The 22,400-nt window shown below is 41.4% G+C and overlaps 2 protein-coding genes across 8 annotated transcripts in view; one reads left to right on the plus strand and one right to left on the minus strand.

Annotated features, from left to right (window-relative positions):
• Positions 1 to 10,031, minus strand: part of map4k5 (mitogen-activated protein kinase kinase kinase kinase 5) — a 28,147-nt gene extending 18,116 nt beyond the window's left edge. For all 4 annotated transcript variants that reach the window (XM_068580323.1, XM_068580321.1, XM_068580320.1 and 1 more), the window contains exons 1-4: positions 9,622 to 10,031; positions 8,949 to 9,201; positions 5,579 to 5,636; positions 662 to 752 (exon numbers count right to left, since the gene is read on the minus strand). In XM_068580323.1, the coding sequence (XP_068436424.1) occupies positions 662 to 752; positions 5,579 to 5,636; positions 8,949 to 9,056 (257 nt within the window). In that variant the 5' untranslated portion in view covers positions 9,057 to 9,201; positions 9,622 to 10,031. The remainder of the gene's footprint in view (positions 1 to 661; positions 753 to 5,578; positions 5,637 to 8,948; positions 9,202 to 9,621) is intronic.
• Positions 10,032 to 10,744: 713 nt separating this feature from the next.
• atl1 (atlastin GTPase 1) lies at positions 10,745 to 22,339 on the plus strand. Of its 4 annotated transcripts, none has more exons than XM_068580324.1 (14): positions 10,745 to 11,094; positions 12,752 to 13,002; positions 13,342 to 13,476; positions 14,036 to 14,140; positions 14,972 to 15,022; positions 15,292 to 15,348; positions 15,855 to 15,947; positions 16,025 to 16,163; positions 16,937 to 17,064; positions 17,341 to 17,397; positions 17,972 to 18,043; positions 18,139 to 18,570; positions 19,597 to 19,611; positions 20,362 to 22,339. In XM_068580324.1, exons 1-14 carry the CDS (start codon positions 11,055 to 11,057, stop codon positions 20,476 to 20,478), a joined length of 1,692 nt encoding a protein of 563 aa, XP_068436425.1. In that variant the 5' UTR covers positions 10,745 to 11,054; the 3' UTR covers positions 20,479 to 22,339. The 4 variants fall into 4 exon arrangements, with proteins under 4 accessions (XP_068436425.1, XP_068436426.1, XP_068436427.1 ...); XM_068580325.1 differs by having other exon boundaries at positions 10,746 to 11,088; XM_068580326.1 differs by lacking the exon at positions 19,597 to 19,611 and having other exon boundaries at positions 10,746 to 11,094.
• The last annotated feature ends 61 nt before the right edge of the window (positions 22,340 to 22,400 follow it).

Raw genomic sequence — 22,400 nt, forward strand, 5'->3', positions numbered from 1 at the left:
AGCTGGACATGGACATGATTTTAGCCCGGGAAACCGGTCTCAGTGGAAACATGAATTCCCCCAAATAAAATTGTGGTTCTTCTAATGCAATTAATCTTGTTTTATAATAATCAACGCATGGTGGGTCGCTCGTTAACATTTTACAGTAACCATTTGTGCTCTATGCGGCGAGACTGTACAAGACATGCCTGCTGTGATAAGACGTGCATCTCTCTGGACTAACAGCCATATAAAAAACAGATCTGAGCCTCATATTCTAGTTAAACCTGCTGGAAGTCTGAGGCAGTGGTGGGCGGACCAGCCTTACTTCCTCTCAGAAAACAGCCACAAAACATAGGCTCCGTTAAAACAGAAGAGCTGCGACCTGGCACTGAAGGGCCCAGTCAGCAGCAGCAACCGAAAGGTTTGAGTCACAATGTCGCGCGCGCACACACACACACACACACACACACACACGCACACACGCACACGCACACACACACACACACACACACACAGGTGTGATTCAGTAATTACATACATAACGTGACTTTCAGACAGCGGCTCGTTAAATCCTTTTGACAGTAATGTAAGAATTTCACAAATGTTATACTGGCTGCGAGAGAGGAGCAAATACTAAGTATAAAATGACAAAGCAGGAGTATTTTAAGCTGGCTCTTACCAGAGGTAGCTCCCAAAGTAGGCCACAATATTGTGGTGCATGCATTCCTTCACCATGAAGATTTCCTGCTGAATGATGGAAAAGTCATCCCCTGGAAACAGAGGGAGAAATCACACAGACAAAAAGTTACAGTTTAATTCTCTGCTCAGGGAACTGGTTCATTATAAAATGAGATATTTTCCATTCGGAAATAAACCCTTAACAAAATGATTGTGGACGTGAAATAACATTTCGTTTCATTATTCATCACGTCAGTAACGCTTAAAAAAAAAAGTCAGATGACACAAAGGTTGTGCACACCATAAACATTACGTTTAACACTTTCCACACACGTTTGCCAAACTCCAAACCACAGAACAAAATCTTCCGATATTTCACTCTGACTAAAATGTTCAATCTTTCCTCCATCTATAAAAACAGCACATTATTAAACAGCCAATACAAATAGAAAGAACACCTTGTACTTTTAAGGTTTTTGTAGTATGGGCTGCTGTCCAATTCGGCAAAGCACTTTAACACATCCGACAAGTCGGAAGTAAGAAGAATAAAATATGTAAGCCCAGCTGCTCCCAATTGTGCCAAGACATGGTCCTGGAATACATTAACAGGAGGTTAAGGTATGCCAGACTCTGCCAGCTTCAGAGCTCTATCAACAAACTGTCACCAAAGGCATCAGTCCAGATTAAACTCATTTAAATGTATACAATCTCTGCAACAACACACAAATAGCACATTACGTGAGTAATGGAGTGAGAATATCTGTCAACAAACCATTTGTTTTCTGCATATGGTCAAGTGTTTAAATTCCGTCTATCTCGCATGTTTACAACTGTATTCGTATATAATCTAAAATCTGGTATAAAAATCAACTGTCTCAGAAATTGCATCAAGCTTTGGCAACTGCCACCAGCTGTGGCCTGAAGACAAAGAGAAGTTGTTGACCGGCACTTTACTACACAGAGCTCCAGACACTGTAGCGGGTGGCTTGTAGTCTAGCTGCCTAATTAAAATGATACTGGGGCATTTAAACTCTGGAAGAAAACATCTCTGGAGATACATCCTGGACCACAGAGGCATTTTTTTTTAGCATACAAACAATGTTCTTACTAAGTGAAAAGAGCAGTGTTGTTGTGTTGTCTGTCTGGGAGGTTATGCCCTCTCACGTGAGTGTCTGAATTAAAAAGGTCGGAATGTCAACACGTGCTTAACTATCCAGCTGATGAACAACAAACCAGCGAGTTTCCATTATCTTTGAAGACACCTACGGCAACTAATTTGGGTATTCAGTTTCATCCGAAGGCTTTAGATAATGTAACCATTAATTGTCTAAACTGCACAAAAGAACAACACGTACCGGTATGTAACTGCATCCCTTGTGACCGTGAAGTGTTTGTTACCAACATCACATGAAACTGACTCATCAGATTAATCTGAGTGTCAGGTGGTATCTCACAAAAGAAAACGTGTCCAACCATGAAGGGAAAACAAATCCCATTTAAAAACACTGATAATTAATTCATACGACTATGTATTTTGACTTTTTAAATTTTTCTGTTCAATAGAACATCATTGTTGTCTATTGTTGGATATGTTGTATTTGAGCCGATCGCTCAAACATGGTCTTGCTGCTGAAATAGTCTCAAAAGCACCAACGGTGTTCTAATGCACAGCTGAAAACAGCCCCGAACAAATACACTGTTTACAACTGTCTGAGTAATGTTGACAAAAAAGTGTAGCGTCTACCTGTGTTAGGAAATAACTGCGCTTTTTTTCTTAACCTACCTACGCTACTTTTAAAAATTTATGTCTTAAATATAAACCAATGGGCTTCGGTTTGAGTGCAACACAAAGTCGGAAAGTCAAAAAATATTCAGAGAGTTTTTGGGAGATTTGTTGACAATAACATAAAAAAAAGAATGTAAATAACCGTATCCTTAAATCAAGGGAAGGGGACATGTCACCAACTATATTTTGTTTCGCTTTTACACAGCTGAGATGTTGATCGTGCAAAAGAAAGGGAAGGGAAATTGGCTTTCGGCATGCCGAGTAAGCTCAATACAGCAATCCAACATAGACCTCAAAATCACATTAAACACGTTATCCATATATTACCACAAAATAAAAGTCACAGCCAGTAGCCGTCCCTAAAAGTGTTGAGTGCAGTCCATCTGCCGGGGTTAGTGAGAAGTGTTAATATTGCAGTGGGGAAAAAATGTTTGAAAATGGGATTTATTATTCTGATGCTTGAAACCTCTGTAACAAGAATAACGTAAGTCTGCTCAAGAATGTCAACAGAGGCTATGATAAAGCAGCTAGACTACAAATTGAACTCTTCCCTTCTACTTGTAAAATTAACGTTGTTTTTAATCACTTTGTATATTATCTTTCTGTTGCCCAATAAGGGCATATAGTCCTTATTGGGCTGCACCTCTGTCTCACAGAAGCTAGTGCTCACACACACAGCTTTAATGATGATGAACATCATAATCATTTTTACACATTTGTCATTGTTTGCCACATAATGCTTGAGAAATGTTCCACTTTTAGGGAATCATTAATTAGCTTACAATGACATGTTACTGCGTTTGTAATTTCACAGGAGGAGCGGGTGCTGATCACAATTATTTTCAACATTTGTTGACGGAGAAATTTGAGTGTAATTTTAGTAACAAGATTGTGAGCTTAGTCAAACAAAACAAACATAATGTGACAATCTTGTCTTCTTAGTGAGTTGAGGCAAAAGAGTGTAGTCACTTCCTCTCTGAAGATACACAATGCTTCAGGTTTCAATTCAGCGTGTTGGGTGTTATACAGTTTTAAGTCTTGCCCAATATGATTTAATAGATGTCCTGTTAACCATACATGACATCTTTAAAGAAAAGAGGTTTATCTTCATGTAAAAAAAGGGAAATTGATCACTAAAAAAAGCACCACAGCTGAATTTCTAATGGAAACTACCAGGAGGCTCGTGTAAACAACGTCAAAATGAAGTGTCATAAGAGGGAATGAGGCATAGTGACGGATGTAGTGATATTGTTAACAAAATAAGTGCCAACATTTAAACAACTCTGTGTTGACGACCCAAACTAATTTGGTTTTAAATAGTTGTTTACCATCTAACTAATCAGATTAACCTGCTCTGTGCCCAGCAGCCCCCGTAGCCCGAGGGCTTCACCACTCCTCTCTCCTTTCCCTCTCCCGGTCCCTTACTTAATAACAGCGTCACTCCTCCTGGTCAAACCTGTTTGATTCTGCGCTCCGCCCAAAGCTGTTTACCTGAAGCACTGAAAGGAATAACTCTTGCAAAAAAACAAAAAAAAGGAGGGGAGCAGAGAAAAGACAGTCCTGCTTAAACAGGACAACCTGAGCTGGGTTAATCCTGGTTTCATCTAAAAAAGAAGATAAAGCCAATAAGAATAGAGCAAATATGTGTGTTTAAAGTTGCTTATAGGAAGACCTATGCAGGGTTATGCACCTGACAACTCTAACCTATAAAATCCTGTGTTAAGCTGTAACACTGGTCTAAACCATTTTAACATGGCTTAAAACATAGCTGTACACAAGGCCTGTTTTCACTCTTTATCTTTGTATTATTTATGTTTTTTCCAATTCAAGTTTGCAAAAATGATATAAACGAAGAACGTAGATCAGTGAGTGCTTTAGAATTAATTGTATGCGTCACTTGCTAGTGCCTTTCTCTGTCTCCCCCAAAGCACTCTCCATTTAATGGATTTAGGTTTCGGACTGTCCCTTTGGGCTCTGAGGGAATTATGAAGGACATATTTAAGACAGTAACTACTCAATTACTCAAGAAAATAAGATGGCAGGCTCAACGGGAATTAAATTTATGGTAATGTGCAGTCACAGAGTGCAGATTTACTTAAAATTGTATTTATATTAAGAATAAAATAATTATTTATATTCTTAAAAGTCTTGACAGCAATAAAGAATGCTCCCCTTTCCCTCTTCTGACTCCCGTCTCCGCCCCAAATTACAGCTAAGCCTCCTGATCCACACACACACACACACACACACACACACACCTCTCTTATATTCCAGCAGAACATATCTACGCTTTAAAAAAAGAGCTCAAAACCTCAACAGGATTATCAGGTTGTTCGGAAAAATTTTTAGAGGGATATTTTTTGTATTGATTCTCACATACAAGACGACACCTGAAGACAACGCCACATGTAAACTTTATACAAAAACATACCGACGCTCTCACTCAAAGACTAAAACAAACAAACAGTGACATGACTAATGAAAGAGAAAACAAACAGGAGTGATCATCTGAGCTCAGTCTGGTTGCTGGTGTTACAAAACCCTCATCATAATCCCACTAATCTGGATCGCACTAACGCTGTCACTAGGTCATCACCAGCACAGACACCAAAGCTGCCTACCGTTAGAAAATCCAACAAATAATAATAATTAATGAAGAATACACTAATAATAATAATAACACCAGTAAACATTAATATTCTATTAATAAATCATAAGCCCCCCCAGCATGTATGTATGTATGTATGTATGTATGTATGTGTGTGTGTATATATATATATATATATATATATATATATATATATATATATATATATATATATATATATATATATATATATATATATATATATATATATATATATATATAAAAAATACTATAATCTCAATATTTTGGATATGGACCAACCATTTCACATAAAGAATGCAAAACATCACTTGGTCTATGAGCACAAAAACATTTGCAGTCATGATTATTGGCACTGTACTACAATAGTTTAATTTGTGTTTGTTTTATTACTTTTTGTACATCCCATTCAGAACCCTGGAAAAAAAAAAATCTTTTCCAGACTTTTTTTTATCAGTATTTGTTTTAGTGTTGACAAACTGAGATGATGAGAACGTCACTCTTACCTGGTTCCAACTTTATGATCTTCACAGCAGCGAGCTCCCCGGTTTGTATGTTTCGAGCCTGAAAGACACAGCCGCACAATAGTCAGCAAGGCTACAAATATCACAACGCAGTTAATATTACTCCTTTAATCTTGCATGATAGTACATTTTATTTTCTGTTTTTTTACTATATAGTATAAACTGACTAAATGATTGAGTAAAATAATCAGCTGGGAACGTTGACTGTGAAAATAAGTCAGTTGCAACCTTGAATATTACATAACATAAACGGAAGCATTAAAACAATAAATGCCATTTGAATGATCCTTTCTGTGCTGAGAGAAGTGGGGTGGAAACATTTAACTGTGCACAACCCCCACGTCCATCAGTCAAATTCAGCCTCATTACATACACGAGTACTATAAAACCCAGAGTCTACTTAAACAAGCATCATCCCCCAGAAGTCATGCTGGACAGTGTAAACCTTTAAATATCCCGAATGTAGATGACTAAAGATTTAGTCAATCTTGGAGTAGCATACTTTTTTTGACATTATTTTTGTTTTTTTCCACATAGTTATGCACATCTTCAGTTTAATGTTGTATTCTGCCTATGGCTACATGTCAATGGAATAAGATTTAAAAACACATCCATCCACCAATTGTAAAAATGTCTATCTTAAAAGTAGGTTGCACCGACTTCAAAATCCAGGTCAAGACGGGATGCTCCCTAATCCGTGGGAGTGTAAGTGATGGGACAAGCAGCTAAATCAACCGTAAACCATAAAACCCTCCAGTATGGCCACCTTTCAACACAGGGAATGTACTTGTGATTCACACACACAAACAGACTACCACACTGAACTATTGCGCATACTTGTTCTGCAGCTGATACCGCAAGTGCATACAGACAAACAAATACCAAAAAAAAAAAATGTTTTTCAGATGGGGCTCTGCTGCTTTATGGTCTGTTTAAGTAAAGACAAAAATATCTGTGAACAACTGGTGTGTCTATCTTCACATTTCCTGAAGTAGCTGAAGACAACCTGAGAACTAAACCCGGAAAGGAGAAGTTCTTCACTGACCGCAAATATGTGATGCAGCAGATAACACAAGATTTAACATCCTTAAACAACCTTTAACTGGAATCGTCTGGCATGTAACAGACCTCTAAAGAAGCTGTAACACAAGATCAATACCCATGTCCAGGGATTGGCCAGGTGTGCCTGATGTCTACATGGATCTCATGTTCAGCTAACTATAGTGACAATGTTGACACTGACTTAAAAAATAAAAGGGTAAATAGTTTCTCACATCCAACAACTTAAAGTTATTCTTGCACACACTAAAGGCCTACTGAAGGTGTAGAATACAACCTCTTAATCCACACATTGTTTAGAAAGTGAGTATAAGTGACCGACAGTGTGCAGTATTCATAAGTTCCTTCTTTGTCATCAAACATTCACTAACAGAAGCAGAGCTAGTATCAATGCAATGACCTACATTTATGACCGTTTGTAGATACGCTTTCATAAACTCATAAAACTTGCGGAAATGTGTTTCTTTGTACAAATAACAATGCTGGTAAATAATGTTGTGTAAACATTTAAGAAGTACTGATTCTGTACAAAATGCCACCATATAAATGGATATTGACACAACAAACTACACTGAGAGCAAAGTGGAGGAAATTATAATGAAGATAAATTAATCATTATCCCCAGAAATAACAAAGAGAGGCAATATGTGGTTCTCCAATTAATATAATCAGATCCAGTAATTCATCCAAGGCAAGGATTGACGTGTCCATTAAAAGTTGAACGAGAGGCTACAGCAGAGAGGCTACAGAAGGCTAAGGGGGGAACTTTTCACAATTTGAGGTGTTTCTGCCGTCGGTGCCGCCCAGAACACACCCAGCAAAACGCGTGTTTAGACAGGGGCCTGATCGTATTTCAGCGCGCTGCAGCCCTTCGCCTGCGAGCTGTGGGAGAATACCAGGCGCAGCATTCCACCGGTGGCCTGTCTGGGGGTGGGGGCTGGGGGCTGGCCAGAGAGGCTTTGTATGGATGACAGGCTGCCTGAACTATCACACACTGGATCAGATGGGTCGTCTGTTCATCTGTGGCTTGTAGACAAATGAGAAAGTCTCCAGCAAACTACATCTCACCACAGCCAACAGAGAGTGGGGAAAATCTGGATAAATGATCTTGCAGGACAGTTTGAGCATAGATTTAATTCAGTTGAATTTTCATTGAACAGTTTGAAAGGTTTTGAACTACGACAAAGATGTGTCCTTCCTTTAAAACTAAATGTTTAACTCAGTTATATCGGACAGTCTTGTTTTGGGCAATGACTCTTACTTGTTTGACACATGAATGATTGATAATGTGTACATGTCTGTGAGGGAAAAAAAATGTTTTCTTAAGCAGTTTCATCTGAGTTAGCTTAAAATAATTTGGTGAAAGCAGTAAGGCTTTGAAAAGCAGCAACTATAGTACATGACTGGTTTCTTTTTCCTCTTTAGTAACATAAACATCACATTGATGCTGCAGCTGACAGCAGATCTTAAGATTATATACATTTCATATAAGTCAATCTACAACTGATAGTAAGCCAAAATCCATCTTGAGAAAAAACTCCTGCTTTGATACTGCTGCTTTGAACTAGGGATGGGTAACATGGTCTCCATCATTGAAAAGAGGCGATGTGGATACATTGGACAAGCAGGTACAGGCAACCACTGTTCAACAGTCAAACAGGTTTGAATTGTTTCAGTTAACTGTGATGCAGCTTGCACAACCAGTAATACCATACTAAAGTTAAGACCATCATTAGTATTAATGATTAATCTGCACTTTATTCTTGATCCATTTACTAAAAATGTAGTCTGTCAAATGTCATAAAATAGAGAAAAATGCTCATCATAGCGAAGTCTATAAATTGTTTGTTTTGTATGACCAACGGTCCAAAACTCAAAGATATTTAATTCATACATGACCAAGAGAAATGTAGCAAACTCTCACATTTGAGAGATTCAGTTTCTTTTGATCTACTAGTTCAATAATCAACTAATCATTTTCCTACACCTCACAATGAATAAATCATTATCACGTGACAGTATTGTTATCAGTAAAGGTCTTCGCCCATTGAAGGATGGGGTACCAACTGCAGTTATTCCTGCCAATAAGTGTATTTTAGTAGATGAAGAAGACTCGAGGAAGGGAACTTGGCCCTCATTCAACAGCTACTGCCAAATGTGTTGGCCACATGTTGTTATGAGTCACAAAACAAACAACACTCTGGCTTTACTTAAATTAACAGGTCATGTGACGGTAAACCAAGATATCGCCAGCACTAATGAAAGGCTATGGGAACCAGTAACTTCACTATACCTTGTACACGTCTCCATATGTGCCGCTTCCCACCCTCTGAATGAGCTCAAAGTCGTGCTGAGGGTTCCTCCTCTGGATTTCACCGCTTGGCCGGGGAAAGATGTCCATGGTAGCTTGAACGAAACGATCCTTTACATTTAGTAGATCAAATCTAGTGGCGGAGGTTTGATGAAGCTGCGGTGCTAAATAAATATCCTATATATACACAAGTCAATCCCTGTTACTCAGACGGTCCTCCCCCGTGCTCCAGGTCCTGATCGAGAGGCATAAGAGAAGAAGTGGAAGGAAAGTGTTAAAAAGAAAAAAAGCATTTACGTAACATTAAGTGGGTTACGTTTCACAGCAATGCAAAAGTTGACATTTCATTTAAGCTACATTATGTGCGTCAATAGCAACCCATATCGTGACATCTGTCACCTAACAGCTCAACTCTTTGTATTGCATTTTTCTTAAACCTCCATTCAAATTAAAGTTCAGTCAGAGCTCGGACCACTAAAACAACATGAACGTCAGCATGGACATTGTGGTCATTCCAGCAAATAGCCAGAGCCAAGTGTAACGTTGCAATTGGACCGGGTTAGTAAAGGGGTTGGGGGCATTAGCTAATGCTAACTAGCCGACGTTAACTTAGCTAGCTTCTGGTTCTCGCTCACTTCCACTGCTCCTAACTTACCGTTTACAACGCGAACATACATCTTGCATTTGCAATCTCTTTGGGGGCCTTTAACCGCACACGCTGGCGTCGAGTAACGGCTCAAAGAGAGCAGAGAAGCGCCCCCCTCCCCTTTGTTGTCGAGGGCACGGCAATAAACTTCAGTTGGCCGTTGGCTCCGTCTCCTTCAGCGCGCGGACGTTGGAGCCGAGTTCGGTTCTACAGCAATAAGTTTAGCCGTTGACATGCCATTTTCCTCCGCTGACAGTTTAAGCGAAGCCTCAAGCTCGTATGTAGATGATTAACGCGGGAGAAACTGCGTTAACAATGCCAAGTATTACTCTTAAATTGTTTTTTTTCCCTCTCCAAAAAATATCTGCCGAAAAAGCAACAGTCTGTTTGCTAATCTCTGTGGAGTCGCAGTTACAGGATCCAAATGCTGCGTTCAAGAACGCCGAAGAAAATCTATCACTTTAGAGAAAGAAAAAAAACCGCACACACAGTTTAAATGTCTCGTGGCAAAACCACAGTCAAGTATAACAACTGGGAAATAATCACAACCAAGAGCACATTACAAAGGCAGTTATCTTAATAAATCGAGACAATTGCATTGTTTGTTCGTCAGCAGTAAAACAACTAGAGCATATTCATATGAATTGTTTTTATGTTATTTTTTATTTTTTATTATTTATTTACTATTTTGTTGCACCAGATACTGTTGCTGGTAACCTTGGGGTTTATTTTGTATACTGTTTTTATATGATGCAGTACTATACTACTAATCTATCTAGTAGTATACAAGGTATCTATAATTGGCTCCACATTGCAGAACCACAACATTAAAATGCTATTAAATGTATTTGTTAGTAATACAAAATTAAGTACCTTTAATTTATACACTTTCAGCATATTTAGCTGATGCTACGTTTGTGCTTTTACTTAAGTAACATTTTAAATTCATGACTTTTGTATCTGAGTAAAGCATCCTTCGACCACCACAGCTCGTCATACTGTGTCGGGTAATTTCTGTAAAAAATATTTACGACAGTACCCGAAGGCAGCACGTGTTCCATTCTCTGTGTAGTTACCGCCCCCTAGCGATAGAAGCTGAAGATGTTTTTTAATAACAGGCTCAATGAAAGATACTTGAAATAAATACCAAAAGCCACACTTTACATACTCGATGGTTGCACTTACCCAATGTCCGCTGATCTACATTATTTTTTCCGCATTATTAAGCTGCTACATTACACTGAATAGGAACAACAGACAACAGCGTCCCCTTGCTGCATGCTCGAGTCCTGCATCACACAGGCAATAAAAGCTCCATCATCCTCCTGCGATACGAGCATCGCTTTGGTGGAGATAGGGCATCCTCCCTACCCTTCGACACCTATGAATACCGACTAGGGTCGCTCATTAACGGACAAACAAGGGGACACAAGGACAGTATTATGGCGAAACACCGTAAAGAAAGAGACAGCTGGGGTGAGTGTACGTATACAATATTTGATATTTCATGCCTTCCTTGACGCACATACATGTTTGTCTTATTCCTGTCGGGGCGACGAGGGTGTAAGCAATGCAGCTAATTAGATTTTTATTTCGGACTCCGTCATGAAGGACTTGTTATTGTTCCGACAATATTCTGACCAGTGTGTGTTTATTTGGTTCCCCGACAATATCTAATATTACTGCTCGTGAGAAATATACGTTTTGTCCTTATTTGTCACTGCATCGATGTCGGTCAATCAAGCATAAGCGAAGATAAATTTCCACCATTAAATCCTGTAACGCGTTTTCACTAATCAACATAAAGGAAATATTGTGTCGGGGCGGCCCAGGCCCGGAAAAGACCTGAGAATAACCTTCTGGTTGTATTGTGTTGGTCACACTGAGCCTCTTGTGATGCTCTGAGAGGCATCTGGCATCAAATGATCAAATATTGCATCAGTGCATAGCTATTCTCCATTATCACCATCATATTTCTACTAATCATTACTGCTATCATCATTGTCATCCATGGGTTGTGATGATAAGCAGCATCCTGATTGTCCCTGAGATCCCTCCATGGCTCATGTTAACTCTACATAGGCCTGCGAGGGGCGAGGGAAGGGACTGCATGACTGTTCCAGGGTTGAGGAAAAGGAGGGGGGTTAACGCCCCCGTTTGTCATTGGAGAGTTTATCTGGTTTGACCCACTTTGATCAGACAGTGCTTCTTACGCCTCCGGTTGGTTTTCAAGACCAGCGGTAACCAGATCGGGTTAACCCGGGCTCGGGCTCGGGCCGGGCACCCCCTCTGAGTGAGGCCTTTGCAGGAGCTGTGAAGTCAAACTGACAGTCTTCGTCAGGTCTGGGCTGATTCTTCCTTAAATTATTCACCGTGCATTCTTGGCACTCTTCATTAATCTTTTAGCACGCTCCCAAATTTTGACTGCTACTCCTTGATCTGTCACCGTGCCCTTGTGAGACTCATAGGCATGTTTAATTCCCAATTACATCCTCGAAATCAACATCACAGACACACAGATTGTGACTTGTGTCTCTTCTTTTTTTTTTTACATCAGTAATCCTTTTTGTGCTTTGCAAGAACGTACACGGTCAGACACCAGTTTGTTGCAGCATGAAGCATACATTACACGAATGGGAAGTGGAAGCCCAAATCTGGGCACCAGGACGGTCGTGCAGCTTACACACACTCTACGTGAGGCAGCAGAGATTGGAAACACACTGAGTCACTGCCGGGAAAGCGCCAGAAACAGCTCTCAATGCACATGATCTCATTGGACTCAAACAGATGGGACGGCCAGCACGGCACGATTCATTATTAGCATTACCAAACTTGCAGGCGATGCTATTGATCTGGTGCTAACAGGAAGGAATAATGGACTCAACTTTCCTGTTTCCTCGCCTTTAATGGACCACTGATTTTGCTTCTCACCACAGCGAATAAGTTATGGCTCATCACTGGTTCATATAATAACATTTATTGGACTCAACAGAGCTTATGACAAGTGATTATGTGGGACACAGTTGCAGCAACGTGATCATTTCCTTACATGTGACCATGTTCGAAGATGAAAATATGCTTAGTGCAGGTTCAGGTTACCCTCTTAGGGTCATTCTTGTGCACTACTCTGGTCCTCCAGGGTCCCTCAGTGACAAAAATGTCTACGACTGGAGCTCAGAGGAGGAGGAGCCGGATGGACGAGCCCGGCCCATACAGGTGCTGCTGGTCAAAGACGACCACAGCTTCGAGCTGGACGAGGCGGCGCTGAGCCGCATCCTGCTGGCGGAGGAGGTGCGAGACCGAGAGGTGGTGGCCATCTCTGTGGCCGGAGCTTTCCGCAAGGGCAAGTCCTTCCTCATGGACTTCATGCTGCGGTACATGTACAAACACGTAAGTGACGGGTGACGGAGCCCAGCCTTTGATTGTGGGTTCTCGTTTTTTGTGTTGTCTGCGGTTAAAAAAGGTCAATTCAAGAGGAGGTTTGACTTTTGCATAATGGGCTCTGACCAAAAAACAGAACCTGTAATTTTCTACGAAGGCTGCAAATGCCTGGTATTTTGCTGATATCCTATTTTCATGGAAAATGTTCCGTTCATTCTTCTCTCAAAAGCAATTCACTCTTGTTTGGAAAAGTCTGTGATTTTTGGCACATTTTGGGAAACCGACCAACTCTCTTACACTTCAATAAAAGCCACATTGAAACCATTTGCCTCTCACTCCTGTGCTCAGGCGTCTGAAGACTGGCTCGGAGACGCCGACGAGCCTCTGACCGGCTTCTCCTGGAGGGGGGGCTCCGAGAGGGAGACCACCGGGATCCAGATCTGGAGCGAGGTCTTCCTGGTGGACAAGCCAGACGGAAGAAAGGTGAAGCCCCGTGCCTTTACACCAGTTTCAATTATTACAATCCAACAAGGTATTATGAGGCTTCATTTAATGTGACACAGATATGGTATTAACCTTTTCCAGGTTTTCTTTTTTTTACACAACCTTTTTTGGAAAAGGCAACAGGTCTGCTCCTCACTTTGATAGTAAAACACATTCACACTGAAAGCGGCCCAGTAGAAACACACTTGAAAGAAGACATTTTTGCTTAAGAGGCTTCTTTGACACCGGTATCGGCCAAACGTTTCCCATCTTTAGTCTGCACACGCAGCAAAAGCCAGAGTGCTCCTGGTTGTCATCTTTAAATTGCTTCCTAATTTATTGTAATTGTGTTTAAATCAGAGTACGTTTGGCCTTTATCAAGATACCAGACCGACCAGCCGGCTCCTCACTCACTTTTCTCGCCGACGTGTTTCCTGCCACTTACGCGCTCCCAGCGCTCCTCATAATCCCTCACGCGCTTCATCACAACTCACTCTCCTCCGCGCAGGCTGTAGCGTAGCGCTCGGCTCACTGTCTCCGTCCGTTTCCTCCTCGGCAGGTGGCCGTGTTGCTGATGGACACGCAGGGCACGTTCGACAGCCAGTCCACGCTGAGGGATTCAGCCACCGTGTTTGCACTGAGCACCATGATCAGCTCCATGCAGGTATGCTTTCACCCGTCTCACCTGAATGGATCGAGGAAGGTTTGTGTCTTTAGCCGAGCTAGCGGCGATGGGTTTGAACACCACTATGGTTCAGACTGGATCCACAACTGTTGGATGCATTGACACAAAGGTTTTTGACAAACATTTATGTTTCCCAGACAGTGAATCTCAATGTCACCACGAGGCTGACGTGTGTTGCTTTGTGCTAACAACTGTTTAATGGATTTACGTGGAATTAGAGACCAGTGATGCACATTTAACATTCATGCGGTGTGTCTCAAATCACAGGAGGCACAATATTTGCAAAAGACAAAATGTGTCTCAAAAGACAATTTTTTATTCAATATTGTCGCGCTGCAGAGAAGTCCTGGCTCACACGTCTTATTTTAGACTTTAAAAAAAAACATTGTTTGGTAGAGAATCCCACTATAGTCATTCTAATGTTTTGCAATGAAAATTGTTTTGAAAAAAAATTACAATTCCCTTTTATTTAGCAAATCATATCACAACGGCAATAACAGTCAAAATAATCTCAATTAGAAAAGTTTTTGTACACATTTATTCCCCCTTGTAGAATAAATAGTCATAACTCTATTAATCCCTTTATTTTTCCGTTCGCGCCATCTTCAAGTATTTTTTTTCGGTCCAATATTTATTGTTGGTTTATGGCCAAATATCTGCAAAAAGTAAGGGCATTCCCATCAGCCCCGGCTGCACCGAGACGCTGCTCACCATCAGCATGTCATTGTCTTTGTGAGCACGGCGTGCAGCCTCTCAGTCTTGTTTCATCCTTTGTTGAATAAACGATCTCATACGAATGATCTTTTTCAGGTTTACAACATCTCACAGAATGTACAAGAGGACGACCTTCAGCACTTGCAGGTAACACTGTCGAGTATCTAATGAGAGCAGAAGGAGAGAGGATCCATATTTTAAACCTCTAACCAGTCAGGCTCGACGCATATTAATATATGAATATTTATCTCGGTGCATTTCCTTCCTGACGAAACATAAACCTGTGAAATAAAAACCCGGGTTCTGACTGAACGTGCTCACACGTCACGTCTTCAGCATCCCAGCGCTCCAAAAAAAAAAAAAAGACTACAATTCCCACCCTCACTCATTTTGTCTCGTCTTCCTTTTTCTTCCAGCTTTTCACTGAGTACGGCCGACTAGCCATGGAGGAGACGTTCCTCAAACCCTTCCAGGTAACGTGAACCTCACAGCCGCTCCTTCATGCTGAGGACGAGTCACTTGCAGAGGTCCAATTTCATTCCTTCCATTTTTGAATGAAATCATTTTTCACTGGCAAATGGTGACTGCGTCCAAATGTCAGGAAATGACATTTACACATGATTATTGGTGTTTGCTTGAAGCAACTTCAAGTATTAGATTGAAGTTTGTTATGTAAGAAAGTAATAATATCATAATAATAATAAGCTTTATTTGTACAGCGCCTTTCGCAGACCAGGGTCACAAAGCGCTTTATAATAACTACATAAACAATACACACTTAAGAAGTACATATAAATTAAAATTTAAAAAAAATGTAAAAATTTAAAAAAATAAATAAATCTTTAAAAAAAAGAAAAAAAAGAAAAAAGGAATGACTTAGATGACGACTGGAAAGGATTTGAACGTGAACATCTGTCTGCTCCTTGTTTTAACGGCGGACGTCACTGACACTGACAAGAGTTGCTTTCTTTCGTCTTAGTCCATGATTTTCCTCGTCCGAGACTGGAGCTTTCCATACGAGTTTCCCTACGGACAAGAAGGAGGCATGAAGTTCCTGGAGAAGAGACTGAAGGTCAGTTGTGACGGAGCGCGTGCAGTTTGAAGCCATCCCAGATTAAACCAAACTAAAACCGTGTTTCACGGTCACAGATCTCCGAGAACCAGCACGAGGAGCTGCAGAACGTGCGTAAACACATCCACTCCTGCTTCACCAACATCTCCTGCTTCCTGATGCCTCACCCCGGCCTCAAAGTGGCCACCAACCCTCACTTTGATGGAAGGATCATAGGTACGCCTCTCGTCTGACGTTTGTGACCTCGAGCGATCACGGCAGTCGTGTTTGAAATGGAGGCGATCACATGTGCACGTGCTGCTCACACGCTAGCTCAACATGAACAATATCACATGTTTTGAGTCGCTGTAGGAATGGTAAGCGCTTTGTTTCACAGGGAAACATCCTGACAACTTTTGGATGGATTGCTGTGGAACTTTATACAGACAGAGGATGAATTCTGACTTTTGAAGTTGACAAAATGTGTTGTTTTTTTTGGTAAAATGTCTCAAGGAATTGTGGCACATACACACATTAATGTTCCTCCTAGAATCAAATGTATTAACTCTGCTTTTCCCCAGGATTTCCCATCTCTTAGGTCTACATTTTAAATGGTCCACTTTCTTGTTTTATGACTATATTCTTGCAAAACAAAACTGAAGACATTCCCATCAGCCAAAGCTGTACTTTGTGTGTCATGCTAATTTGCGACGTTACCATGCCAGCACACAAAGAAAATAAACAACATAGGCAAATTGTATTTGATAAATTCAGCATGGCTCTGAGACAGAACCTGAGGCATTTATACAAAGAGGTGAAACGGGTGCAGAGAGAGAACGTAACGGCGCTCTGGGAGGAAAAACAGCTGTTTGCGGCTCTGAATTGTTGACTCTTTCCCACGTATTTCATGAAGCACCCGTACACTGGCCGCCAAGAAAGTGAATATAGCAGAGCAAACACTGTAGAGCGCACACGCTGTGAACTCGCTCTCTCTCTACTTCCCCGTCTAGAGATTGACGGCGAGTTCATAAACAACCTGAAGGTTCTGGTGCCGTGGCTTCTCAGTCCTGGAAACATCGACGTGAAGGAGATCAACGGCAGCAAAATCACCTGCAGAGGCCTGGTGGAGTACTTCAAGGTGTGACACACACACACACACACACACACACACACACACACACACACACTAAACCTCTACTTCCTTTATCTTATGGTTTAAAATCTACTATCAAACCGTTTGCTTCAATCAAAAACGTGGTGCTTCACTTGTTCTCTGGACATAAAGTCATATTTACTTTTATTTCTTATGTCACTAACCAGTAAACTGATTTGTTTTTTAAATCCAAACTTATTTATTTGACTTTATAACACCAGTTCTGTTACTTTTAATGCTTTTTTTTGTCATTTATTTCAGGCATACATTAAAATTTACCAAGGTGAGGAGCTTCCGCATCCAAAGTCCATGCTGCAGGTACGTTTCCTCCATCGTCTTAAAGGGCCAGTGTGTAGTATTTTTTTTTTATTCAAGGTTTATTTATCTAGGAAGGCCTCGTTCAGATTAAAAATCTCCTTTTCAAGAGGGTCCCGGCCAAAACTCTTCTGTCACTTTTATGTAAGATTAGTGTCTAATCACTGGAAACTACGAATAGTTTTGTCATAGTTTTGTTCTTGTTAGTGCGCCACGTTTCTACGGTAGCCCAGAGGGGACAAATCAAACACTGGCACTTGAGAGAGCTTTTCACGTCTTTACGATATCTGAACGTGAGCAGCGTAGTGCAAAAATGTGGATGTACCAGAACCACCGCACACCAAAACACCGTCCCTTTAATATTTTACTTTTGTCTCAACACACTTTAAAGTTGCTGTTAATCTTGGTATCTATAGTATTGACTTCACATTATTGTATTTCCGTGCTTCGTTTATACATGTGTAACGTATTTAGTGTTATATTTGAGTTTTTGTGACATGTCTCCCCGCGTGGGATCAATAAAGTTAATCTTTCATTTAAAATAATGACCACTACATCCTCCTCTGCTTCCTCTCAGGCGACAGCCGAGGCGAACAATTTGGCCGCCGTCGCGGCAGCGAAGGATCTGTACAACAAGAAAATGGAACAGGTGGGTGAAAACAGGGTTTCCCTCAGCGGATCCCAAGCTGTTTTTTAAAGCGTCACCATCGAACATCTCCGCTCTGTACCCCCCCCCCCCCTCAGGTCTGCGGGGGGGACCGGCCCTTCCTGGCTCCCAGCGAGCTGCAGGCGCAACACGGCGCCATCAGGGAGGAGGCGCTGCAGGTGTTTCGGGGCGTGAAGAAGATGGGGGGCGAGGAGTTCAGCCGGCGCTACCTGCAGCAGCTGGAGGGGGAAGTCGACGAGGTGTTTGTCCAGTACATCAAGCACAATGACTCCAAGAACATTTTCCACGCGGCCCGGACGCCGGCCACCCTGTTCGTGGTCATCTTCGTCATGTACGTGGCCGCGGGCATCACGGGCTTCGTGGGCGTGGACGTCATCGCCAGCCTGTGCAACATGATCCTGGGCCTGGCGCTGATCACGCTCTGCACGTGGGCCTACATCCGCTACTCCGGGGAGTACCGGGAGCTCGGCGCCGTCATCGACCAGGTGGCAGGTGCATTGTGGGACCAGGTAATTCAACCTTTCTTTTGGCTCATAATGAATCTGCGCCGTGTCACTGAGTCAATATCGGGATTAATAGTCACCAAGTTCAAGTTCACTTTATTAATAATGCAAAATCATACATTACAGTATTTCTTATATACAAAACGTAAATGTACATTGAATACGAGACGCTGGTTACCTGCATGATACATAAAAGAAGTTTACAGAAATACAGCATTGCAATGAAGACGGTATATAGTTCAGATTAAGATCTTTAAAATCATTTTTTTGGGAGCTAAAAGAAACCCTGTCGATCTTATTATATATTTATATTAGTCAAACATCTGATCAGGAGGCCGGCTGCATTTTGAGCCGAATAAAAGTGAAGTTTCAAGTTGTCATGAAAGGAATCAATAATCTGTTCTGGATATACGGCTGTAACTCATAATTTTATAATCGTATTGATGAATCCGTCTGGAAGAATTGCTGCCTCGTTATCGTTCCAATCGTTCCAAATCCAATTTACTCATAACGGATGAAGAGGAATCAAATACTGTTGAAAATGAAATATTGGAGCCATCAATGTTCATAATGAAGTCAAAAATATTGTGATTACTTTTTGTCATCATTGTTTATTCATCACAAAGTCCAACTTGACTTAATCAGATGATTTGTTTTGTCCAATCCCAAAACCCAAACATGTCGCAGTACACACAGTTATAGAAGATAAAATACATTGTAAATATTATTATTATTAGGAAAACAATCTTCAAATTTATTTATTTTTTTTTCCAATTTGATACTTGACTCACCAACTAATGAACTATAAATATAAACCAGAAGACTTCTAAGAGACATACTGAACATATTCATCAGTAAATGAGGTGAAACGCATCTTCAGCCCACCAGAGGGCGACAATCCCCTTCACTTCAGTGGACAAGAAGATAAACTGAGGTCCCTCACAGCCACAATTCATGTTATTGAACAGCTTTCATGTGACACGTGCATGTCTGTGCTCACTTCACTTTCTTTTCTTCTCCATGCCTCTGCAGGGGAGCACAAATGAGGTAAGTGGAGCAATCGAAGTGGCAATATGTACAAAAACTGGCAAGAGCATGTTTCGGGAGAGCGTTAAACTCACAGTAACATATGCAAATACATATGAGCGTAAAGATTTGCAGCAGTAAAACACATATTAGACAATTAAATAAATGCCGGTGGAAGTGTTTGCTATGTTTACATTACAACATTGAGGCCAGACATCCCTTTCTGACGGGGAACTGAACGATAACTATCTGTTATCTGTGCTCTCTTCGAAGCCACGAGGCTCCTTTGGGGAAAAAAACATTGCAGGAGGGATAAAGTTATGGTCCTCCGCTGCCTCCATCAGTGAGTTAGTTTGTGTTATTGTGTGACTTTGCTGTTTCAAAGCGTTAGTCGCACAATGACGCCGGCAAACAAACCAACCGAGGCGGCGTTACGTCAGCAACTCCCGTGATCTGCGAGGAAAAATGACAGTTTTTATTGTGGCTTTGAAGAGAGCATCGATGGATATGATAGCTTCAGTCCCCCCGTCTGTGAAGGGGTGTCTAATCGCGAGGTAACAAGGTGAAAATACTCTAAAAACAGTGTGCACTTAGACTGATATTGAGGTTTTTAGGTGGGCCTTTTTTATTTAAATGAGTCCCCTACATCACTACATTGCCTCCTTCTCCAAACTCTGCATAACACACTGACTACAGACCTCGAGCTAAAACTCAGGGGCAGTAAACAAACCCTCCTCCGCCTGTAATACTCTTGTCTCCCCCCCCCAACAGGCTCTCTACAAGCTGTACAACGTAGCGGCCAATCACAGGCACCTGTACCACCACGCCTTCCCCGGCGGGCCTCGGGCGGAGGAGGTGCCGGAGGAGCAGGACACGAAGAGAGACTGAGTAGAAAAGACAAAGAGAACGGCAGGGACTTCCTGGTGACAGAGGAGGGACATCCTCACCCATCAGGCACTCTTTTATTCTGTTATTGGCCGGTGACGCCCACCGACACATCCACTACTTTTAAAAACCGAATAGAGGACTCTGTATTGTTCATGTGTAGGTCAGTGGACGCCTGTCTGCAAGCGATGGACGACATGTTTCATCGTCTCTCACTTTCTGTACAGAAACTGCAGGCTCGGCATATCCAACCTCAGTTCAGGTTTTTTTTTTTATTTTTTATTCTCTCCCATCATTTGTCACCGACGTCAGTTTCTCAAAGTATAGCCCGATCTGTGGGAAAAAAAATCCCCATTTGTGACGATTGTTCCGTTCTTTGAAGTTTAGTGCTGTTTACTAAGATAATATCTATGATCTGCGATGTTTGAAAGCCAAAATATGTACTGTATGTTAAATAATGAAGCGTTACAAGCGTCATCAGCATGGTAAGTGGTTTAATGTCTGTCAACTTGAAGCTCTTAGACCGGGTTTTATTTGTAAAAAACAAAAACGAAAAAAAAAAAGAACTTTTAACGTTTTAATAGTTGTGACAAAATGGTATTGTGCCATAAAAACATGTACAAATGATTTCACATCTACCGCAGCCTGGCTACCTGCAGACACACAACGGCACATCTATTAGTTGTATAGTTTGTTTTGGAGGTAGATTTCTGCATCAGGGACTTTGCGCTGGTATTTACTTTAAAAAAAAAAAAAAACTGCAGCGGGTGGAAGGACAGTTCAAAGTTTACACAACACAGCTGACATTTATCTCTCACTCTGTAGTCTGCTTGCAGTGTTGTAATTCCGCGTTGATCCTCTCTATATGTGCGTTTGGTCTTTGAGGGCGAGAGGGGGGCGCGTTTGGTTTCCATTGTGACGTCGAGAGGCGATGAAGCATTGTTGTGTTTCTCACTGAATGTTCGAGCAAATCCGAGGAATGTAGCTACTCTGTGGCCACCGAGGAATCAAACATGTTGTTATTAGGCGGGGCGACAGGCCTGCTTTGGAAAGAGAGAAAAAAGAAAAGAAAAAAGGATTCCTCATTCCACATCGCTCTCATCATCTTCATTTAAGTTGCTTCATCTGTGAAGAGCGAAAGCAGCCGAGGCGCCTCGAGCGCTTTTTGTTTTTTTCCCTCCAAATAACAGCGTGCATTTGTAAAACAAAAGGCTTGTAATGGTGTTTGAAACGTTGGGCCTCGTCGTCGGGTCCTTTTTGTACCGCCGTGGTTATTTTAGCTCACTGAATGACCCACGGAGCTCGCTGTGAAGCGTCCGCATCACATCCAGCTGCAGCGCTCCAATGCTTTTCTTTTTCTTTTTCTTTCTTCTTCTTCTTCTTCGTCTTTTCTGGTCACCGTGCAGGAACACTGTCATGCGTATTTAGCAAGTTTATACTGAGGTTTGACCTCAAGGGTTTGGAAATTTAAAGGCGCTGCAGCCGAGTGGCTTTTGGAGTCTTCCGCAATGTATAATCAACATCAGTGAGGCCTTCACGCAGAATATCCAGTTTAAGAGTCGGGAGGTTTTACGAAATCCCATTCCTTCAGAAAAAGTAGCATCGTTGTGTTGCGTTTTACGCTCCAATTAGACAAATTGAAGATTTTATCTGTTGTGATCACGACATGTTATTTTTGGGTTCGACTATTCCTTTCCTGAAGCCGCCCCCTCCATGGACATTTAGATCATCTCCGGATATCGTGGGAGCCGCAAGTGTACTGAAAGGTCAAGATGAATCAACCTCTTCTAAGTCAACACTGCTAAGTTTCCACACGCATTGCAAAACTGCAGTTACAAGGAAATGACTAATAAAGTTGGACCAAATCAATCAGATCTAGACGACTTTTTTCTTTCAAAAATACTTGTGTCTGGTATTTTCTATGT

The sequence above is a fragment of the Clinocottus analis genome, unplaced genomic scaffold, assembly GCF_023055335.1.
Source record: "Clinocottus analis isolate CAN_PGR_092001 unplaced genomic scaffold, fCliAna1.0.p SCAF_17, whole genome shotgun sequence".
In the NCBI taxonomy this organism is placed as follows: Eukaryota; Metazoa; Chordata; class Actinopteri; order Perciformes; family Cottidae; genus Clinocottus; species Clinocottus analis.

Excerpts from the sequence above, each read along its gene's own strand:
- atl1 (XM_068580324.1), top strand. The coding sequence starts at position 11,055 with ATGGCGAAACACCGTAAAGAAAGAGACAGCTGGGGTGAGT. Across the intron at positions 15,023-15,291 it reads ACGACCTTCAGCACTTGCAG|CTTTTCACTGAGTACGGCCG; the intron begins GTAACACTGTCG and ends TTTTTCTTCCAG. Across the intron at positions 15,349-15,854 it reads CGTTCCTCAAACCCTTCCAG|TCCATGATTTTCCTCGTCCG; the intron begins GTAACGTGAACC and ends CTTTCGTCTTAG.